The sequence below is a fragment of the Stegodyphus dumicola genome, chromosome 9 (assembly GCF_044657685.1).
Source record: "Stegodyphus dumicola isolate Sdum_Otavi_A_Nest chromosome 9, ASM4465768v1".
NCBI lineage: Eukaryota > Metazoa > Arthropoda > Arachnida > Araneae > Eresidae > Stegodyphus > Stegodyphus dumicola.
The window spans coordinates 137527331-137549897 of record NC_140776.1 but is presented as its reverse complement, the minus strand read 5'-3'; the positions used below and the strand labels follow the sequence as shown (position 1 = coordinate 137549897).

The window sequence follows — 22567 nt, the reverse complement described above, 5'->3', positions numbered from 1 at the left end:
GAAGATCACAACAATACACAAATTATTACAGGATTTTATTTATGCGAATTATTCTGCTCGCATAAATGGAAGGCACGTTTTATATATCAGTTACAGAAATTAAAGACCACGCCTTACATTTCACATTATTTCCATCATGACTTTACTTCTAAGACGTGAGAAACAAACATTTCCGGCGCATCAAACTAGCAACAAAAACAAATAACAATTGAGGAGTTAAAGCACGCAAGCGTACAGCCGAGTCAGTGCCGAAAGTGAGAACTCCTTGATAATGATTGTGGATATTTTTTAAAAGCTGCTTAATGCCCTTTTTAAATGAATCTTCTTTTACATAAATTTTACGTTTTTAACTGAAATTTAATTAAATGTTTCCTTTCAGTTTTGAATATTTTATATGACAACATTCAAGAATTCTAAAATTACGATCCTCGTATATTTTTAATGTTTGTAAAGAGAATTCTCATAAACAAGAAATGATTTCAGTGTCATGCCGCCCAGTCGGTATAGTGGAATCTGACTCTGATGCCGAAGGGCCTGGGCTCGAATCCCGGAGAAGGCATGGTTGTAACTGTCCGTCCTTCATAGGAAAGGCTATGGTGGCCCTTATATTAGTTGCCTCCATAATAAAGAGACCACCACATCCGGCCTAGTATAGCTTAATGGACTGGGTTACATTTGTAATTGTTCACAATCTGCCGTCATTGGAATAATAATAATAATAATAATAATAAAATTCAGTGTCACTTGACACAAGTTTTGAAGGAAAAAAAATTTTTGCACATTTATGCATAAATTAATAAAAGTAGAAGTAAATTTTGCTCATTTGTGTTTTAAAGGAATAAAGAAAATAAATTTTGATCATTTGTGTTTCTTTATAGCTGTTTTAAGTGCAAGCGCTTTATTTCATATTGTGGATACGCTGACTCTATTTCAGAGAAGATATAACAAAGATCAATAAAATACTTCTTAGGATAGTTTAGAAAACTTGTAAGTAATCAACATAACAGATGAAAAAATTTTTTACTACTTCAACTGAATAAGAACCTAAATATTTTACTCATATATATGCGAATGCAATTTACTATCAAAACACAGCAAATTTATGCTAAATATTTTCATAAAGTCTTTGCTAGTATACCTAACAATTTAAATTTTACACAGAGGTTTTTACGTTTTTTTTAAATTTACGTTTCAGGTTTTCTATTGGAGTTTAAGCATGAATTTACTGAACTGAAATCTTCCCAGTTCTTCATGTATGGTAAGATACTATAGAAGCGATACTACTATATCTATGGTGGGGAGGGGGATTCATTACTGCCTTGATTTGCACATAAGGAGTACTATTATACGTTGAAAAGAAAGAAATATGCAAATAATTATCTATAAATTTATATCTTTTCATGTCTATCCTTTTTGCATAAATTTAGCAAAATATTTTTACGGGGAACCTTTTTCTATTGTGGCATCTACATTTTTAATTCAAAATAAACTTTAAGAAGAATATTCATCAAAACAGGTAGATATTATTTTTATTTATTCGTATCTATCATTGTCTTATTAAAAAGTTCTTATATAACTTGTTAATGAGAAAAAACATATTAGGCTCTTCTTCCTCTTCTTTGTAAACAAAGTTATTGTGAAAATATTGGTGACATCACAAACAGATTAAAATCTTTATTTCTTGAGTCGGCTTCAATTCGACGCATGCGTATACTCTTCATATTTTGATGGTTAACTAGACGTTACCCTACGGTGCTGACCTCTGTTGGTAGTTCTTGTTATTATCCCTACATCCTCCATAAGATTGTGCTTGAAGCATGCGTAGTAAGACTATTGCAAATGGCGGATTCTGTTATTGTTCCATGGCGAACGTCAAGGGAATAAAATCATGCCCGAAAAGCTACCATTTCGAGGTGAGACTTTAATTTAAAGTTCGATTTCATAGAAATTATTTAATACACGTACAAATGTTATGGCTTGTATATTTTTAAGACTTTAAATTCACGATTGTAAATGTTGCAAATTTTCAGAACTTAAATGTAACAGTGCATCGACTCCCTCAGCTTCCCCAGTTGATGGGGTTGGTCCTCTTAAAGTATAGCGATTCAGGAAACAACATTGCAATATGTTTTAGGCTTACATAACAGTATGCATATTGATTACAAAACAAAAAAAATAATAATATAAAACTGTTCTCTTTCTTATTTAGATATAGTGAAGTGCTATTCTAAGTTAAGATCCACGCGCATTTTGGTTGACGGGCAAGCTGTTATATATGTCGAGTTGGAGCGTTTATGTTATTTTTTTATTTGTAAAGTGAGATCGTCTTATACGGGCTTAAATTTAACTAATGTGCTACGTATTACAAACTAAAAATTCAGTGTGTTTTAAATTTTTTAAATTAATATCGTTCAGAAACACAGTCCATATACTTTTTTTTCATGAAGAGGAAGGTGCATACTATCGAAAAACTTTTGTAGTAGTTTATCAGTAGTTGTTTATAAAATCTAGTTTTGCCATTGTATTTTCAACCACCTTTCAAATGCATAATTGCAGAGCACTTAACGAAAAATAAACTTAATTTCAAATGTTGTTTATATTTGTGAGATGAACGATGTTAGTTTAGTGGAGGTCTTCCCTCGGGTATTGCTGAATTAAGAAATTCAAGTAATATCTGAGTATAGTCATGTATGTTTGAGAATAGGTTTCAGATTTGCTTTTTTATGAAAATATAATTACATATAATTTTAAATATAGACCTTTGCTAAAAAACAGTTGAATTTTATATGCACATCTTTGCCGAGTATTTGAAATTTGGACTACTATACAGTTAGATTTAGTTAAAAATGTTTTGGTACTTTTTATAATAAATATTAGAAGCTTTTGTGATAACTAGCGAAATGCACTTCAACTAAACAACTTGTTTATTTTATTGTGAAGTAGGCCACTGACTGTTTGTAAATATGAATGCTTCTAAGAGTTACATCATCATCTTGTTCAGTATCGTAAATTATGTGTAGAGTGAGTTAAACTTTCTGTTAGGAATTTAAATAATTTTTATTCAGCGTTTTACTTTTCTCATGTGAAAATAGGCGTGTTATGTACACGGAAATTATTTTAATAAGTAAAACTTCTTAAGAGTAATAAATATAAATGCACATACAATCAGTGATATTTATACATGCACACATACAAAGATTAGTAAATTTTCTAATTTCAAATTAGAGAATGCTAGTTAGATTTAAATGATTTTATTGTTTAAAATGTAGGTTAAAATGCTACCAAGCTTTTAGAACAGTTCAATTTGCTATTAATTGCTTATTATTATACTTGGAAAGCAATGAATTAAGTTTTATTATTTTTGTTGAATTATATATTGTCGAGTTTTTTTAAACATTTTTAATAAAATAACATATTCAAAGACATATAGATAAATTTTGTGCCTACAGCTTGTATTTTCTTGAAAATATTTTTGTAGATAGCTTAAATGCTTTTTGTTTTTGCATTTATACTTTTTAATCAGTCAGACTAAAATGAATAACAAATACTATTATATGAGGAATGGAATTTCCGCTCCAAGTTTCTTAAATAAACATTGTATTTTTGGAATGATTTTTAGTTAATTTCTATAGCAAATTTCTTTTTAGTTTTTAGTAAGCTTTCGTATGAATTTTATAATATTTTTTTTGGAAACTATATGTAAAAATTCGTAATAGTTATTAATAATAATAATATAATAGTTATTAAGAATTTTCTTATTAACTAATATCAAATTGTTATCTCTATTTCGTTGAGTACATTTGCCTAGTGTAAAGACCATCAAACACTGCTAGTGACTCAATGCTGTAGCATCTGCAGTATCTCTGTGCTTTAATGTATTAGTGGTATGAAATTCCATGGTTTGAGTCTGTATAGAAGCTGCACGAAAACATCCTTTCCCTTATGCAGTTAGCTCTCATGTACTTTGCCAATTTGAATAAAACACAGGAAACAAAATATAAAACTTTCAAATTTTATATTTACACCCAAAGGGGCATTTTTTTAGAATTTTCTGTGTTACCTTTATTTATTAAATATCAAGTTCTTAAACCATCGCACTTAAACCATAAAATTAAATTCAACGGCAATATCACAAAATAATTTAAAAAGAGCATATCTTTTAGAATTTCCGATATACGGTCTCACGCACTAGAGATAAAATTTTTCTTTTCACCGTACAGTGTATTTATTGCTCGCTTTGAAATCGTTGAGTTTGTTCAAAAATTTTTACAAAAATGTTTTACAAAATATGAAATAGATAATAAAACAAATTCCCAGTTCGGCTTCCAGATGCCCATATTTAAATGGAAGACTGTTATTCAAAATCTGATGTCTTTAGCTATCGTTGTTTTTACACAGTATGAGAATTATACATTCATGCAGGTTCTTCATTATTTAATTTCTTTAAATATAATGCAGGTCTCTAATATTTGATGGCAGCAATTTGAAAGTGAAAAAAAATCCCAAAACTGCATTAATAGCCTTTCTGGGCTTCTTATCATCAAGTAGGCCAACCACGTTTTCTATTTATTTAACATAAATCTGAATTAATATTCTTCAGAAAAACACACAAAAGCTTTCTCGTGTAGGTAAACGGATTGAGTACATTTGCTGTAGTTAATATATCATAGCAAGCCCTGTATTGTGTTTTGTAAGTGGATAAATAAAATGCATAGGAAGCTTTTTCTTGTGTTTTAAGTATATTAAGAACACTCTTTAAATAAGCTATTTATTTTGAAGCTTTCATGCATGTTACATAATAAAATAATGTAGATTTTTTATTATTCAAGTAAATGTATAAATCATAATACATTTAAACAAATTTATTTTATGTTTTTGTTTGAGCCGTATTGACTGTGCAGTATCATTTATGTCTTGATGAGGGTCAAAGGCATTTACATTCTGTTTCTAATGGCAGGACATTTATAATCTAATGCATTTTTTGGGAATGGACAATATCAACTATTTCATCACTGAAAATATTGCTAAGGGTGCATCATGGAGAGTGACCAATTTTACACCCACAAAAAACTATGAAATTTTATCCCAATTTCATGGAGAATACTTTGGGAGGGGGTATCTGAGATTCTCCTACCTCCCTATCACCATACATATTGAAAGAACTTGCAGCTTGCCCGTATCTTATGTGCCCCCATGGCAAACACACCTTGTATGTTTACAAGCATTCGACAGCCCATCAGTAAAGCAGTTAGCAGTGCTATACCAATAAAGGCAGTGTATTTTGGAAATGCAATAGAAGTCCAGTAGAAATCCGCAAAGCTTGGGACCAGAGGTTGTGCAGATTTCAGGACAGAAAAGATAAATCATAATATTCAGACTCAAAGGGCAAATAAATAGGGTGTATTAGATACATTAAATTAAATTATTATATACATTATTGCAATAATTTATTATATGCATTAAATTATTATTACATATATAAATTGATTATATTATTCACTGTATTATATGTACAAAGCATCCAGTTTTGCCGATTTCACCTCATGTAACGATTTCCGGTTTTGGATTCCGGTGGTAGAATCACTGTTGCTATAAAATTTCAACAGCTTTTCTTTATTTTTCCGTATATCATACACACTCGTGTTGCAATTCTATACCATTCTGCTCTAAATCGAGGAGCAGCACCTGCCTCCATCTTTTGCAGAATTTGCACTTTTTGCATTACCGTCGATGTAACATGTTTACGTTTTTCAACGTTGCAATATGTAAAATCATGAGTGCGTTTCTTATCTGTCATTGTATTAAAAAGGGGTGAAATTTAAAATATTCTTAATTTATCCACAAAATATCTGGATTAAAAAAAAAAAGGCGGCAGCACTAAATAATCTCGTGAAATAACAAAGCTCAGAAAGTACAATGTGAAGCGTGAACTTCAAAGAAGAGTTCAGTTAATCGTCTGCCCGATGCAGATTAGAGGGAAAAAAATTTTATTTTTTAAACTTTTTTATGTCAATAATTTGGTATTTCCATTATGACTCATTATTATTCGATAATTATTACGTCATTATTCTGTAAGTATTTTTGCTTTGATATTTCGTACCCAATGTTGTGGTTTCTGGAACTTATAAACTGAATGTTTATATTTTTAGAGGCAACGTGGATTTCACTTCTGCAGATTTTCGGTATTTGACTGTATTAAATGTCAAAGCAAAATAATTATAGTCCTGTGATGTATTATCGTGGAATGCAATTTTTAGAACAGGCAATAGAAAAACTACTAGAATTTTAATAATTCACACAATTTGGGGTGAAATGTTGTGGTGTAGAATTAAGGAATTTTGTATCTTCCCGAGTTTCATTTATGCTCTTTACTTTCTGATTTTCAATTAGAAGTCCTAAGTTCTGTCTAAAAAAGGGGGAGCAGAATTGCTTGAACTGAACATTGCACATCACTGATCACAAGTTGCTGAAGAACAGTTGTAGCTTTATTGTACACTTCACCAGAATGGAAGGTTGTCGATCCATGAATAGTCAACTAAAATTATACCCTAAGTGTTACTTAACCTGTATTTTTTTAATATGAAGCCTTTTTTTTTTAAAATTTATTGATATGAGAAAAAAAAAAAAAAAAAAAAGCGGAAGGAGAAAACATGTTGGTAGAAAAGGGGGTAAATGATTGAAAATTTTATCGCGAAAAACAAAGAACATTTTTTGCAAAAGTGCATGCATTTTATATATTAAAAAAAAAAAAAAATTGTATACACACGACTGAAAAAATGTATAAAAATAAAACTTTTAATCTGAAGGCTATTTCTGTTAGCTTGATTTGTACTTAAAAAGTATGAAATGAAATAGTTATATGACATCTTGACCACAACACTAAAAAATTACAGTTGCTTTTAATATCTTTATATTTATGTTAATTCTAAAGCAGCGAATAAAATTTAAATGAAAATTTTTAGAGAAGAAATGGATAGTATAAAGTTTTTGTACAAATAGCTTTTACTATCAACATTATATAAAGCTTTGTATGAATAGCTTTTACTATACTGCCTATTTCCTGTTCTCTCAAAATTTAAATTAAAATTTTATTTGTTCCTTTGAAATTAACATAAATATATTAAGAGCAACTGCAATTATTTAGTGTTGTGGTCGAGAAGTCATATAATAATTTTATTTCATATACTTTTTAGTGCAAATCAAGCTAATAGAAATAGCCTTTAGATTTAAAAAAAAATTGTTTTATTTAAAATTTTTTCATTTTGAAATTTATATGATATGAACTTTATAAAAATTTATAACATATTTACCTGTAACCTATTCTTGTTTTAAAAGACTTCGTTATTCATATTAATTTTAATATAAATGTATTGCACATAAATAGAGAATAGCTTACATTTACTTACAATCGGATCTAAATATTGGAACTATACTCGAATTTCAAAGTAGTTTTGATTTTCCATCAATTTTTTTAGCTTAATCGAATTGTTTTGCTGACTTACCTACTTACCTTATTTGATAATGTAATCCTGTAATTGAGATATATATATATAAATCAAATGGTAATGAATTCTTGCAGAGAACCTCTAAAGAAATTAAAAATTTAATTTGCTACTTAATTTAAATAACACTATTTTTTAAAGACACAAAAGCTCCTTTTCAAATATATCATAAAAATTGAGTGAGGTCAAACCCCATCAAGTATATTTCATCGCGAAAAAAGGATCAAACACCATTAAGCATGGTATGCACTCTCATATCTTTTCATATTATTTATGAGGACTTCGTTACCTAGTCCATTTAACAGTTACGAAATTATGTGAAGTCAAATGCTATTAAGCATATTTCATCATGAAAAAAAAAAAAAAAAAAGGATCAAACACCGTTAAGCATTGTATATCTACTCTTAGGAATTTTTTTAAATATTTTTATAGCTCTAAGCCTTTATAATGCCATTTTCAAAATGAATCTTTAAACTTGAGAATTATTTTGATTATTAACTGATTCATTCTGTTTCTTTTTTTTTTTTTTTTTTTTTTTTACTTTCATATTACAAGGTTTGTTACCAACAGTTTCAGTTATATATAAAGATTTGTCCTTTTAATGATTGAACATGACTTAAAATCACATAAGCCAAACCTTTGCAATTCCACATATTTGAAAGATAAGCAACTTCGGAACTGAGAATACTTTGTGTATGCCCATGAAGTAGCACGAATCTTTTAGCTTTTGCTCAGCCTTTTGCTTGAAACTCTTTTGACATTGGTGAAATGACTTGTGCATAGAGTTGGCCACATCTCAATAAAGGCAAAATTATTTGAGTTATGTAACCAGTGGCACTATTGACAAGTTTTGATATTACATCCACATTTGACTTGAGCATGACTTTGGCTCAAACAAAGATTGTCAAAGTTGCATGAAGCCCACCTGTTTTGTTAATGTCATTGAAAAAGTTTGGCTTGAATTTGTTCATGAGTTAAATCTGAATCACCATTAATAATTCTATCTTGTGCTTTAATCTTGAACATTTCAGTTGCTTTCTATCTAAATTCATTAAGAACCAAATTGTTATGATTCTAAACTAGTTCTCGAGTTGGATAGATATGAATCACTTTTCCAAGTTGTAAAAATCTTCATTCATATTTTCGTAGCCCATCATTTACTTTTAAAGCACAGACAATTGATTCATTTTCAGCTCTCCACCGCAAAGAGAATTGAGAATATTGGTGAAAGTCTGATCTCCCTTTTGTCTCATATTTTCGACAAGTTCTCAAAGTTCGAATTGATGCTGAATTTGAGTTTGAACTTGCATACTGCATGGCTGATTACACATTTGACTTCCTTTAACTGTTTGACTGCTATGCGGCGCAAAAGTGTTGCGTTCGTTTGTCTCGAAAACCGTGCACTGCGAGTTTCAGTGTATCTTTGTTGCTTTATAATATGAAAAGAATTATTAAAATTGATTGATATTTGTCTAAATGAGAGTGTTTTATTTGACAACATCAAGTCAAAATATGTTCCGCAGTTTTCGTGCGTTCTTGCAAGAATTGCTTACCAGTCAAACTATTAATCAGTGGTAGTTAAAGCAGCTTGCCACATAATAGCACACTGAATCTCCCGAAATGAGAAAAAATTAAGAAAACAAACAATTGTTTTCTTCATTTTACAATTGACGATGTTTTGACTCCATCATTATCAACATTTGATAACAGAATTTCATCAGTAATGAGAACTTTAACATTATCCCAATCATCTTTCATTTGCTGCAGTACAAATCCAATCAGAGGTGAGTAGTCATTGTTCGTCAGTCTTTTTGAATCGACAGCTTAATTATACTTTGAAGTGTTTCTGCTCTTGTAGGAACAGCAGCAACATCAGTGAGAGCACAAATTTTCACATAATTCTGATTATTTCCACACAGTTGAATAATTTGATTTTGAACTTCTTTAATTGTAAATGTTTTATCACATCTTGCATTGTCAGTAATAAATATTCTTAGTCTTTCATCAGAACTTGAACAGAAATGAGCATATTTATATTTAAAATTGCATTTGCTTTTGCTGAAATGTGGCCCATTCACAATATATCAAAGCTTATTTGTTGATTTTTACTGTGTAACATTTAATTTATTCTAATTTGCTACTTCCATTCATTTATTTAAACATTTTTCACTTTCCACATCTCTACACACAATTCTAATTATAAATAAACTATTGATACTGTAATTTCAGTAAGTTTTAATTAAATTTTGCATAATTGATAATTTTTGAAAATTTTTAATGTTTTGTTTATATTTAGCATCTGATTCAGGAAGCAGTTTTCAGTGTGGCCATTATACTTTATTAGCTAGTAAGGTTTGCCTTCTATTAATTAGATGTTAGATGAAATGTTTTATGTGCTATCATGTGCAATTGGATTCAATAGAGCGTAATTTTATGGCAGAGATTTGTACTTAAAAAATAGTCTTTAATTATTTTTAAAATGAAATAGTTTTCACATCCTTAAATGTGAAAAAAAAATGGATAAATAAATAAATATAATGCTTACAAAACCCCACAATTTTCTTGAATCTCGCTGATGCTGATTCTACCATTACTTTTGGTGCAGGTGAATAAATAGCATCACTATCATTTAAGAAGGGGGAAAAAAAAAAAAAAAAACTGGTAAAATTGAAATTCTGGATTAATGAAAAGAAAATTTCTCTTGTTTTTATCCTCCTGTTTTTAGTTCTGAATGCCAAAGAAACCTGTCTTATGGCTGTTTTTAATAATCTGTCCTCACATGAGCTGATGTAAACATGTTTGCTCCTTGAACAAAACACAAAAAGCCAAATATGAGGTATGTGTAAATTGAAACATAACATCTAAAATGTTGTTTAAAAAGTAAATTTACATATGTTAACTGTAAGAACTCAAAAATTTTGATACTTTCTGATTATCTGCACCCCCACTGAAAAGCCTTAAGAATTACTAATGAGACAAACACTTGTATGACGACCCATATATGCTTGTAGCATCCTTCCATATGGCTTTACATTTCTTTGGATATTTTCATCAGAGTGATTGCAGATTGTGATCTCTGTTATAGAAATATTATTATTTTAGCGTAAGAATGGACCACACACTGCATTTTTCTTATTCTTTTGCAAAACGTGGATTTAGCTTTCTGCATGATTTGACTGCAATGGTGACACTTTTGTACTTACTAAAATCATGCACCTCCTTTTAGGATTTTCGTGCTGATATTGTGTGTGATGGTCAATTTATGGAATTCTGATTTATTTTTTTATTGAAAACATGTCACTATGTATGTGAGGAAAACAACAACACAAAAGTGTAAAAGTCTTGTGTTCTAGAGAGAAAAAAAAAAAAAAAAAAAAAAAAATATGGTGTCACTGGATGTATGTTGAAATGGACATATAGCTCAAACACTTCTCTCAGTGGCACCAATAAGTTCGCAAATGCTCTCCAGAGTTCTTAATGGAGTTGAGTGACGTTTGGGTAGGGTTACAGATAATCAAAGTATCAAAATGTTATTTTTAAATTTATCATTCTAAATTTTCTAAAACTGAAATTTGTTTATATTCAAAAATGAATGCAGATTGCTGGCATTGATAGGAATTCTACTATACATAAATAATATGTTGCATCAAGGAACTTTAAATAATTACTGAATGACACTTTGGATGTTTAAACAGAATTCCAATAATGCATACTCACTAAGGATTTACCTTTGCACCTAAGGCCTTTATAGAGAACCTCTGCCTTTATAGAGAACTTTGAATGGAAAATTATTTCACATTCACATTACACATGAAAAGCACCCATGCAGCCACTCCATTCACCCAGGTCAAACTGACAGTGTTAAGTATTCAACTGTTTGCCCTCTGGTGGGGCCGCTGAAACCAAGGGTTAGGCAGATCAAAGAATTTTGTAAATTATTTAATCATGTCTCGTAAGTATTTTTTCACATTTTCTCCTTTTAAATTTTTTTTTTATTAAAGTTGTTGTTTGCATATAAATAGCCAATTAAGGAATACTAAATACCCACAAAGAATTATTTCAAGGTTTATTAAGTACAAAACTGTTATATTTTAAAATTAATTTATGCTAATTCAGTGGTGTCATTATATATGCAGTAGAACAACAAAAAAGAGATTCAAGTGACATTTTAAGTATAGAGTTCTTTTTATAAAATTGTTTAATTTTTTGAAAATTGAAGTTGTGTTTGTTTACATTAAAAAATCAGCAAGAATTACAGGTATTCAGGAATTAAACAGCTGTGGATAATCAGAGTTCTATTGCATTTGGAGAAACATATATTTGATGATCTATTTTATAACTAATGAATTAATTTAAAAAGTAGTTGGATGTTAGTTCTGACATTAGTTGCGAGTGAACAAAACTAAAACTTTTTTTTAAATGCAGAAGCTCAGTAAAATTGGCAGTTTTTTTAAGAATGATTTTTGTACCTCACTTGCAGTTTCCATGCAGTTTGTTTATTTATTATCCTTATTTTTACTATTTTTAGAGAAGTGCACATCTTAAAAAATTGATTTTATTCTTAAAATTGTGTTATTAATCACTTAGATGAAGAGATTTTTATGTTGTTGTAATGTGTGTTATATATTATAATTTCTTATTTCTCGAAAAAAAAAGGGGGGAATGAAAAGAAAAAACATAAATTCTTCAATGAAAAAAATATCAGTACTTTGTAGAAAAGTTTAAAATTCAGATATTATGTGAACATTCTTTTGCTTTGAATCCCGTGGAAGGCGGGGTTGGTTTAAGAGTGTGGTGTCTTTGTGGCATAGGGACATTTTAAATGTTGTTGAGTTGGAAATCCTGTAGAGATGTTGATGGTAAGTGAAAAGAGGTAGACCTTTGGATCTCTCTCAAAGAGTTGTTTCAAATTTGGAACTGAGCAAGCAAAAATTATACAGTACAAAATCCAAAATCTGGACTCGTCGGATTTCGGCGATTCCGGATTTGGAATTTTTCTGGATATTAGATCATCAGTTTAAATCTAGTAATATGGCATGTAGAAATTATAAAACTAAAAATATGAATTAATGATTTATGAAATAATGAAGTATTTATGATCCAAAGGGTATCAAAATTTACAAAAAAGGAAAAAAAGAAAGAAGAAAGGCTTAATATTTATTTGTTTACCTTATTAAACATTTCTTTCCATGTAAGTTGTTTAAGTAGCTTCTTTTTTTATGATAATACTTTCTTTTTATTTCTATAGACAGACATAATCTCTTGTTTAGTTACATTGTTGAAGTCCTGTAACTGCTGTTTCGAGAATTCCAACTAACTCGTGAATCGAAATTTTCTCGTTTTCAGTAACTTCTCTATCACTTTCTTCACTATCGGTAGCAATATTTTCTGGATCTAGAATCATACTACAGATTTTGCCATTCGTTAATTGATTGATGATTGAGAAGCATTGTCATCACAATAAAAATCTTCTTTTATATCATCTTCATTTATAACCGCTTTTTCACATTTCTTTACAAAATCCATTAATTTGAAAATTTCACCTTTGTTTTGTAATACCTGAAAACCTTTAAAATTAGCGGCTATCATCATCAAATTTAGCTATCCTTTACTATGCATCATGAGCTTGGCGACTAACGACAAGTTGTTCCGTTAAATTTTATCCTGCTTCTGTCACGCACTGAGATAATTAAGCCTGAATTGTATTAATTTAGTTATTTATTATACTTGTATCTATTTCTTGCATATGCTGAAGGCTTATCAGAGTTCTGAATAAATAAATACCCACATATACCTCCCACATTAAGCCTTATTAAGAGCCGGCGCTACATATCTTACCGCCTGATGCAGTCTGTGTTGGTCCTAAAGTCTGCGACTTGGTGCGGCCATTCAAGCCCTGGCGCTTGTTCTGGGTTCATGTGAATACAAATCAGTTATTTTTAATTTAAATAGCCTTAAATGTAATCTTTGGGTCTATGAGTATCATCAACAAAATCTATTTTTAGCATACGGAAAGAAATTTTTGGCAAATTTTTCCTTGTCAACATTTTTTAGTTCATTTAACTAAATCTGTAATCATTGCCAAACGTAATGTCAATATAAAAGGTTACCATACTTCTTTATTATTCAATTATTAACATAAAAAAATTGTTTAGGCATCGCTGCATGAGTCATTACTCAAGTTGTTTTTTGATAAACATGCGGTGATGAGAAGAAAGTAAGTAATAAATACTGATTCGCCAGGTTGTTGTCAAATAAATGATGTATCTATGTGGAATGTTTCTTCCTCCAGAAATGATGTGTGCCAAGCAGATATGCAGCAACTGAGCCAAATTATTGATCTTACAAATTTATACTAAAATGATTGTTTCTTCAATAGCAAGGTATTTTATTTAGTGTCAAAGATAAGAATTACGAAACGAAATTAAGAATCGAGACTCTCCAGATGTTTTATTATTTGTGGAGGGGGGGATCAAATGCACATGCGTAAAGGCTACAAGAAAACATTGTTAGTGGTTTTTGAGGTCCGAATTTTAGATCGTTACAGATAATGGACCTTCGAATTTTGGACTTTGTACTGTATTGTCATCTGTAAGACCTTTGTATCTCTCTCAAATAGTTGTTTCAAATTTGAAACTGAGCAAGCAGAAATTATTTTGTCATCTCTTAGGTGCTAGTCACATGCTTTAATGCATTTTATGGACCTGATCATCATTTATGGACAGAGAATTAGAAACAACAGCATGAATCAATTGTGTGCCTTTATTGTGATTAGGTCATGTGATATTTCTTGTATTTTAAAAAAGTGACTGATTTATAAAACAGAAATTTTCTAATATCTAAAATTCCAAGTGTAATGGGATTTTTTCAAATTTGATTATTTTCATCAATCAGCATTGTATAAAGTTTATGACGAGTTCTTTTGAAAAATATTGGTAGTGTTGATTTTGCACACATTTGATACTGGTAGTTGTAATTTTCCTGCAGAAATGAGTATCAGTAAATAATTGTAACGGATTTTTTTTAATATGTAATTTTATTTTGCAGATATGGAAGGGGAGGACTTAGCAACTACAGTCCTCACCTGTGAGGGAGATATCAGAGACCCTTTATTCCATTCCAAGTTAGAGATTCTTGTGAACAAGTTGCAAAATCTCATCTCTGATGGTAAAATTAATTTATTTCAATATAATTTTGCAGATGATGTAATGTATTATAGTACAAAGTCTGTAATCCGGACTCGTCGGGTCTTCGGCGATTCCGGATTATAGATCATCAATTTAAATCTGGTAAGATGGCATGCAGAAATTGTACAATTAAAAATATGAAACTGTAATTTACGAAATAAAGAGCAAGTATGATCTACAGGGTATAAAATTTTACAAAAAAAGCATAATATTTATTTGTTTACTTTATTAAACATTTCTTTCAATGTGCGCATGCGTAATGTACATAATGTATGCACGCATATTCTTTATGCGCATGCATAAAGCATACAAAAAAAACGTTTGTGGCTTTTGAGATCCGGATTGTGGATCATTCCGGATAATGGGCGTCCGAATTGCGGACTTTGTACTGTATATGTTTATTTTCTAGGCTAATTGCAACTGCTATATTTCTTCATATGTATATTTCCTGTAAAGATTTTTATTTCATCGTTTTTCCCTAACAGATTTCAAAAAATATTTGAAAGGTATTTGAAGATGGCTTTTAGGAACAACAATTACGTCTTGACAAATTTTGATATTATATATAAAAAATAACATTTTTTTTAAAAGTCTTATTAATTTTATTTGTCTTCTGTAACTAATAAATTTCACATTTCTAATTTATTCGAAATTGCATGAGTTTGTTCTAATATAGTTAGAACTAAAAGCGAAGTGTGGTAATTAAAAATTTTTAATTTAATTCTCAGCTGTCTTAATTTCAAAGTGTAAAGAAAGTAAAATATTTTTCTTAGGTTGCAAATAAAAACTTTCAGTGATCGTTAAACCTGTACCCTAGCCTTCTGGACCAGATCTGTAATGGAATGTTATAGCTATTTTATCTATAGAGTTGTAGCTAAAATGTTGCATCTGCTCAAAAGAAATGCACAGTAATTCTCGAGACTGCTTTTGAGGATCTGTTGCAGTTTCATCTGCAGCCCAGTATGTCAGTAAGTCCTATGTTCATGTGTACCATTTGAAATACATGTAGGGAATGGCAGTTTATGCCAGTAGAATGCGTTTACCTTCTACAGAGTATTTCTTATACCACCTCAATGCAGCATGTTAGATACGACAGTAAATGTTCACCATTTTGTCCGTTCATAAACTCATTTCTACCTAAATAATCACTCTAAAAAATTTAAACACAACAAAACAAATTTATTCTACAAAAAATAAAACTTTTTACAACTATTGTCACTTGAAGCAAAACTAAAGGGAAAATAATACTATACTGGTTGAATGTATATGAACAGTGCTGTACTTAACATAGCATTTCTGCAGATATACCTCATTACAGAAACTTATTAGTTCCTTCTACTTGCTTGTAAATTTTTGCCAGATATTTTAAAATTGCCCCATGTATGCTTTTCAAATGATGAAGATGAGTAAGAATTTTTTGTAAAATGTTAACAGTTAATGTAGGAAAATCATTCAGTATTCATCATGCCAACAAAATAGTTTCTTTGTCGATGAGGTAATTTTGAACAGCAGCATTTGTATAGTTACATTATGAATGTATCTCCATGTGAAAGGTCTGTGGAAATTATCCTTGTCAAAGAATGGATGAAATCTTAAAGAACTGAAGATTCGGGCAGCTTCTGTGGGAGCCTTTAAAGTTATAGCTGAAGGAGTGGTTTTTCATTAATCTGGCAGAGCAGCACATATCCAGAATTCTTTCGGAAGTAATCAAGTGCTGGCATGTAGTTTGTTCGTCCATAGTACAAAAATCTTTTTTATATTGCTATCTATACAAGATCCTTATGTTACATTAGTGCATCACAACTTACATATTATTGTGGGTTATGAGTTCACTGATTTCTCTGAAATGATCACATGATAAAAATTACTTATGCAAAGCACAATAAATAACAGCTAAGCTCAAAGACACAGTTTAGTTAATGCTAAATCAATATAGCTAGCAAGCAATAAACTATCAACAAAAACACCTCATTCCAGTGCTGCAGGCATTGTTTCTAGTGTAAAAGTCTTCTTGAAGTTTCTGCCACTGGAATTAATTTTATGACTAGATGCTTGTATGACTAGTAGCTTGTATGACTAGTACTTAGAAGTAATAACTGTGGAAGAGAAAAATTACATAATGATTTTAATGAGTCCAACTAATATGATTTAATGTTTTAATTAGATTATCATGCGTTAAATGTACACTGGTGTGCAAAAATTAAATGTACAACAGGATGGCTGCATGGTTTGTGGTTTTATTCGTGTAACGTGCATATAGAAGACTGCATAGAATCTGGCTTCTACACTGGTGTGCAAAAATTAAGGACGAGACGGTTTTTTCGATATAACTTTGTACAAAAGCTTTCCAAATCAACACATTTAATACCGTAAGATCCCCAATACGTAAGGACATGCGTAATGTAAACAACACTTACTAAAAGAGAAATCAGAGGGATAAAAAGAAGCTTTATTGAAAAAGTAGCACGGAGCACAATGCGACTGAAGGCCGAAACATCCCTATGATGGGTGTCCAGCAAAAAACATCCAGTCTTTAATAGGGAATATGATCTCCCCTGACTGCTAGGCAGGTTTCACAGTGTCTGCCCATGCTGAGAATGAGAGTGTCAATGAGTTGTTGAGGCATTGCTGCCCATTCGTCTTGCAGCGCTAATCGAAGCTCCGGAATCGTTACTGGTGGTAAGGTTCAAGCGTCTGCCTAGAAGATCCCATATATGCTCGATGGGATTGAGATCCAGAGATCGTGCCGGCCAATCCATACGTTCAATATCCTCACTCTCTAAGAGCTGTTTGGCAGCTACTGTGCGATGACATGGTGCATTGTCATCCATGAAAAGGAACTGTGGACCCATAGCGCCTCTAAAAAGACGCACATATGGAAGAAGAATCTTGTTACAATAATGGGTCCCGTTGTTTGAACCTGCGTCGAAGATGTGAAGGTCTGTACGACTACCAAGCAGGATGAGTCCCCAAACGAGAACACCGCCACCTCCATACCCTTTCAATGATGTTCGAGGGATGATTGCGGATTCCCCGCTCTCTTCAGATGAGTATGCGATGAGAATCGCTACTCAGACTGAATCTGCTCTCATTTGTAAAGAGTACTTGTCCCCATTCATAGTCTCTCCAATTCCGGTGTTCCCGGCACCACAGAGAACGCCTTCTCCGTTGGGCAGGCGCTAGAGGTACACACCGTACAGGGCGTCGTGCAAACAGACCACCACCGTGCAGTCTTCTGGCCACGGTAAAACGCGATATCGGTCGTCCAGTCGCCTGTGTCGTGTGTCTAGCGATTTCTCCCGCTGTCTGCCGCCTGTTTCTTCTGGCCTTTAAGGCAATATACCAGTCATCTGCGGGTGTGGTTCCTCGGGACAACCACTACTAAACCCCCGGATAGCTGTTCCTGTAGTTTGAAATTGTCTCCAAAGTCGTGAAATGATGCTGTGAGCAATTCCGAACTCTGCAGCCACACTTGTCACACTGCGGCCTTCCTCCAACTTTCCAATGATTCGACCTCGGGTAAAAGCATCCAGATGTCGTCTAACAGATTGATTATTCGCCATTTTTCGCTGAGGCAGCAACTCGGTGTGATTTTAACTGCTATATAGCGTGCAATCTCTTTGCCAGAAATACTGATCTTACACCGACAACATGCTTTATACTACTCAGACACTCCCCCATTACGTCTACCTGCATATCTGCGCATGTGCTACCGTACATCACCTTACTTAATCTCCTGATTGGTCTTTCTGTCCGCTCTGCCTCTTTGTTCAGCTGATATGCTAATTTTTCGACTTCGTCCTTAATTTTTGCACACCAGTGTACATACAAACATTACATAAAACAGTGATAAACTCATTATATTTTCATTTCATTCATCATTTTTCGACTTTGTCCTTAATTTTTGCACACCAGTGTATTTTTATGTCAATCAGGTTAAAATGTAGTTTAAAATATATTGTTTCTTTTAAAATGCTTAGTTTGTTAACTAATAACAGATTAAATTTGAAACTTGAATACTGTATACTTTGCGGAAAGGCAAAGGTGGTTTATTTCTAAAAGTAGCAACACAATATTTTTAAGTTGTCAAATTGTTGATTAAATTTGAAAAATCATACACTTTGCTAAATGAAAACATACTAATGCATCAAAGATTAGTTAAGATGTTTCATTTTATACAGTGACTATGTATTACTTTTAAATCACCTAGTATATGAATAAAAATTTATTAAATTCGTACAAAATATGAAATAACAAGCATTCAAAATTTGGTCTTTGAGATGCACATGTTTGCATTGAAGATTGCGTGCATTCAAAATTTGGTCTTTAAGTGCACGTGTTTTCGTAGAAGATTGCGTGTATACGAAATTTGGTGGTTCTAGGTGCCATTTTTTTTTTTTTTTTTTTAAAGCTGAAAGGAGCAATTTACCCAGAAGGGCTATTAACTTCGTTTTGGCATTTTGCGTTTATTCACTATAAATGGCGAAGCACTTTGTCTGTGCTGTCTAATTTTATAATCATGAAGTTGTGTGGGGCATATCTGCTAATGAGCATTTTAATGTGTGAGGAGTTGGTATTTTAAATATATTTTTAAATGCAATAGAATATGGCAAAAGTTTTGCAGTATTAGATGTGTAAATGGTATAGAATGTATCATTTTACTTAATATTTTTATAAGCATTTTTTCTTGCGTGTATTGAAGGAAAAAAAAAAAAAAAAACTTAACACTGGAAAAAATTGTCTGAAATACTTTGTTACTTCAGATAAACTAGGTTCTCTGTTTTTACCTTTTTTCTTTCCTCCTACTTTATTCAATTGTAGCTGTAGAATATACTATAGTTTATCAAGCAATTCTGAATTACTAAGAAATATTTCTTAATTCTACATTCACATGTGTAATTAACGAAGAGAAATTACGGGAATCAAATACTGTTAATTATTAAATCCTGATTTAAGTGTTTTTTTTTTTTTTTTTTTTTTAATTTACTTGTTAACTGCGGCCGTGTCGGGAAATGGAACAGGGAAATTGAGACCTGGTTAAAATTAATATTGGAACTTTTTAATAAAAAATTTGTTAGCTCTGTCTTGATGCCTGTTTGACGAAACACGTTCTGGAATTTAGCAGACTTCAAGTGTCACTATGCTTCAAGTTACTAGACTTCAAGTTCACTTCTCTTGAAAAGTCCATGATGATATTCGAATTAGACTAATTATTCCATTTACTGCTGCTTGTAGTACTTATTGTTTTTTTAATATGACGTTTTTGTTGTTTTTTTCCTAATATGTTTTGAGATAGCTTAAACTTTATTTTACTTACATATTAACTTTTAAATTTGAATCAAGTTAAGCATTCATCTTTTGCTATTATTCTTAATTAATATTTCATGCATATTATGTTTTTACATTTTGCATTGCTATTGGATCTTTACCTTGTGTTTATACTTTTTTGCAAAGGAACGAAGTATCACTTTAGCTCGTAGGCTATAGCTGAAAGAATTTCCTTTTTAATTTTTTTAATTTATTATGTAGATTTGACATTTTAATGACAAATAATATATGGTTTCATACTGAGTAAGTTATTTTGAGAGTTATGAAATCTCTGCATATAATAAAAGAAAAAGTCTGTTTGTGTGTGTGTGTGTGTGTCTTTCGTTCGCACTGCATGTGAGCTAATAGACCCACGGCTACGAAATTTGGTACATAGGTGCATCTAGACAAGAGCCAGTGCACTTCAAAGCGATTTTTGTTGAAATTCCAATTAGAATTTTTTTAATTTTATGTTTTGTGACGAAATCGCGTCATTTTGAGACATAATGGGCTATAGGAAAGTGAGATTTTACTCTACACACTTCGTTTTCACGTCGTCATAAAACTTAGGCACTTAGCTAATTTACAAACTTAAAAATAAATTTCGTGTTTCAATAGATCGATTAAATACGAATTTATTTAACAAAGTGAGCTTAACACCTTTTCAACGGGATTTTTTCTAAAAATGTTTATGTTTAAAAATGTACAGTTTATTTTTCTTTGATTTTTGGACACGTTAAATTTTCTTCCTTGCGACTGCTTTTACAAAAAGAACTTTGGAAAAATGATAATATTTTGTATTTTTAAAAATTTTTTTAAGTGAAGCTTCCGAGTACACTTCTCACATCTCACATCTTTAGAAATGTGATTTTGGCAACAATTTTCCTTTCTTCTTATTGTTGATAGATGTTTGATGAAATTGCATTATTTTGAATAGTTTCATTCTTTTAGAAATATGGGTTTGGCAACAATTTTTCATCATATTTCTTATGTCACTGTTTTTAAGAGATTGGCATATTTCATAGTCATTTTTTTATATATATAATACATTTTTATTGATGTTTTTTATAAATGTGTTCTGCAGAGTAAAATTGTGCGTGGAATTTTTTGTTTTTTGAGTTTCTTTCATGTTATTTTTTGCTTATTTCACTGTCTGTAAGATATTGAAAAGTTTTGCATGATTTTTTTTCTTCAACGGAAAGTTGGTTAATTTCTTTATTAGGATAATTAATATTTGTATTAAGGAATATAGCTTATTTCATTGTAATTTTTTTCTCTTGAAAATATAAGATAAAATATCATTAATTATACTTTGCTTTTCAGAATTTTTTGTTTTTTGTATTCTTTTATATTATTCATTTCTCATTTCTCTGTTTTTAAGATATTGAAAAGTTATGAGTAATTGTTTTTAGGAAACAAAGTTTTTAACCTCCTTTATACCATTTGAGTTCTTACAATTTTGCAAAGGGAAGTTGGTTAATTTATTTATTAGGATAATTAATATTTGTATTAAGAGATATTGCTTATTTCATTGTAATTTTGTTATACGTAATAACTTTTTTTATAAAGTTTTTCTGCACAGTAAAATTCTACGCAGTTTTTAAATTTAACGTTTGGTGTTCCCTTCAGCCATTTTTCCAGTACATTTAAAAGCCAGACAAAGGCTGGCAGCGAAGCTGCTAGTAATTAATAAAATACAGTCAACAGTCTTTAATCCGGACATCCATAATCCGAAATGATATATAAACCGGACGTCCATAATCTGGACCTCAAAGCTACAAACTTTCTGCGCATGTGCATAATACATTTACGCATGCACGTTTAATGTATAACGGATGGTATAAGCTAAGCTAAAATGATCTAATTATCTATTTCAGTTAATTTTGCTGATTGCATTGTTCCTTAATCTTCGAATTGGATCCGGCTTATTATTTTTTGCAGACTGTTAGAGCAATTTCATAAAAGTAAGCTTGAACTTTCGACTATGTCAAATAGAATTTCCGATGTGGGAGCTCCCAAAGGATCTACAAAGCGAAAGTATATTTCGATGTCCATCAAATAAAAAAGTGGAATTGCTGCAAAAAATGGATAAAGGCATATCCTTTGTTTCTCTAACCATTCCGAAATCTGTTTATCAATTTCACGCTGCTCTGCTGGGGGGGGGCATCGCAGCGCGCAATGAACTGGTAGTTGATCTGTCAGCACTATCCTTATCTTCAGGGCAGATGTTTTTATTTTATTCGGCTTATAATTCCTTATTAAATGTAGCATTTCATCTCGATGTACTCCATCTGTGATATGATTTAAATCAAATTCTTCGTCATTATAAATATCACGAATACACATCAAATGGTTTTCTGGTTGCAATTTTCTAATTTCGACTATGCGTAATGTATGCTTTACACATGCGCGCATTGAAAGAAATGTTTAATAAAGTAAACAAAAATCGAAGTCCCGACGAGTCCGGATTAAAGACTTTTGACTGTAGTACATTTATTATGACAAAGATTTCGTGTTTTCTGTAGTGGATTCCAAATGCCAAATGGCATTTTTCTTCCCTGGTAAAAGTTA

At 31.1% G+C, this 22567-nt stretch overlaps 2 protein-coding genes across 4 annotated transcripts in view; one reads left to right on the top strand and one right to left on the bottom strand.

The window, feature by feature from the left end:
• The window catches only part of LOC118189128 (uncharacterized), a 39170-nt gene extending 38928 nt beyond the window's left edge, over nt 1-242 (bottom strand). Inside the window, exon 1 of the mRNA XM_035359671.2 lies at nt 118-242. The gene's annotated coding sequence lies outside the window, so the exon portion shown is untranslated. The remainder of the gene's footprint in view (nt 1-117) is intronic.
• A 1556-nt stretch (nt 243-1798) lies between these two features.
• The window catches only part of LOC118189129 (uncharacterized), a 141806-nt gene continuing 121037 nt past the window's right edge, over nt 1799-22567 (top strand). For 2 of the 3 annotated variants that reach the window (XM_085824142.1, XM_035359672.2), the window contains exons 1-2: nt 1799-1913; nt 14550-14669. In XM_085824142.1, the coding sequence (XP_085680268.1) occupies nt 1889-1913; nt 14550-14669 (145 nt within the window). In that variant the 5' untranslated portion in view covers nt 1799-1888. Of the gene's footprint in view, nt 1914-10227; nt 10339-14549; nt 14670-22567 lie in introns of those variants that run through there. The other variant, XM_085824141.1, reaches the window with a different exon arrangement.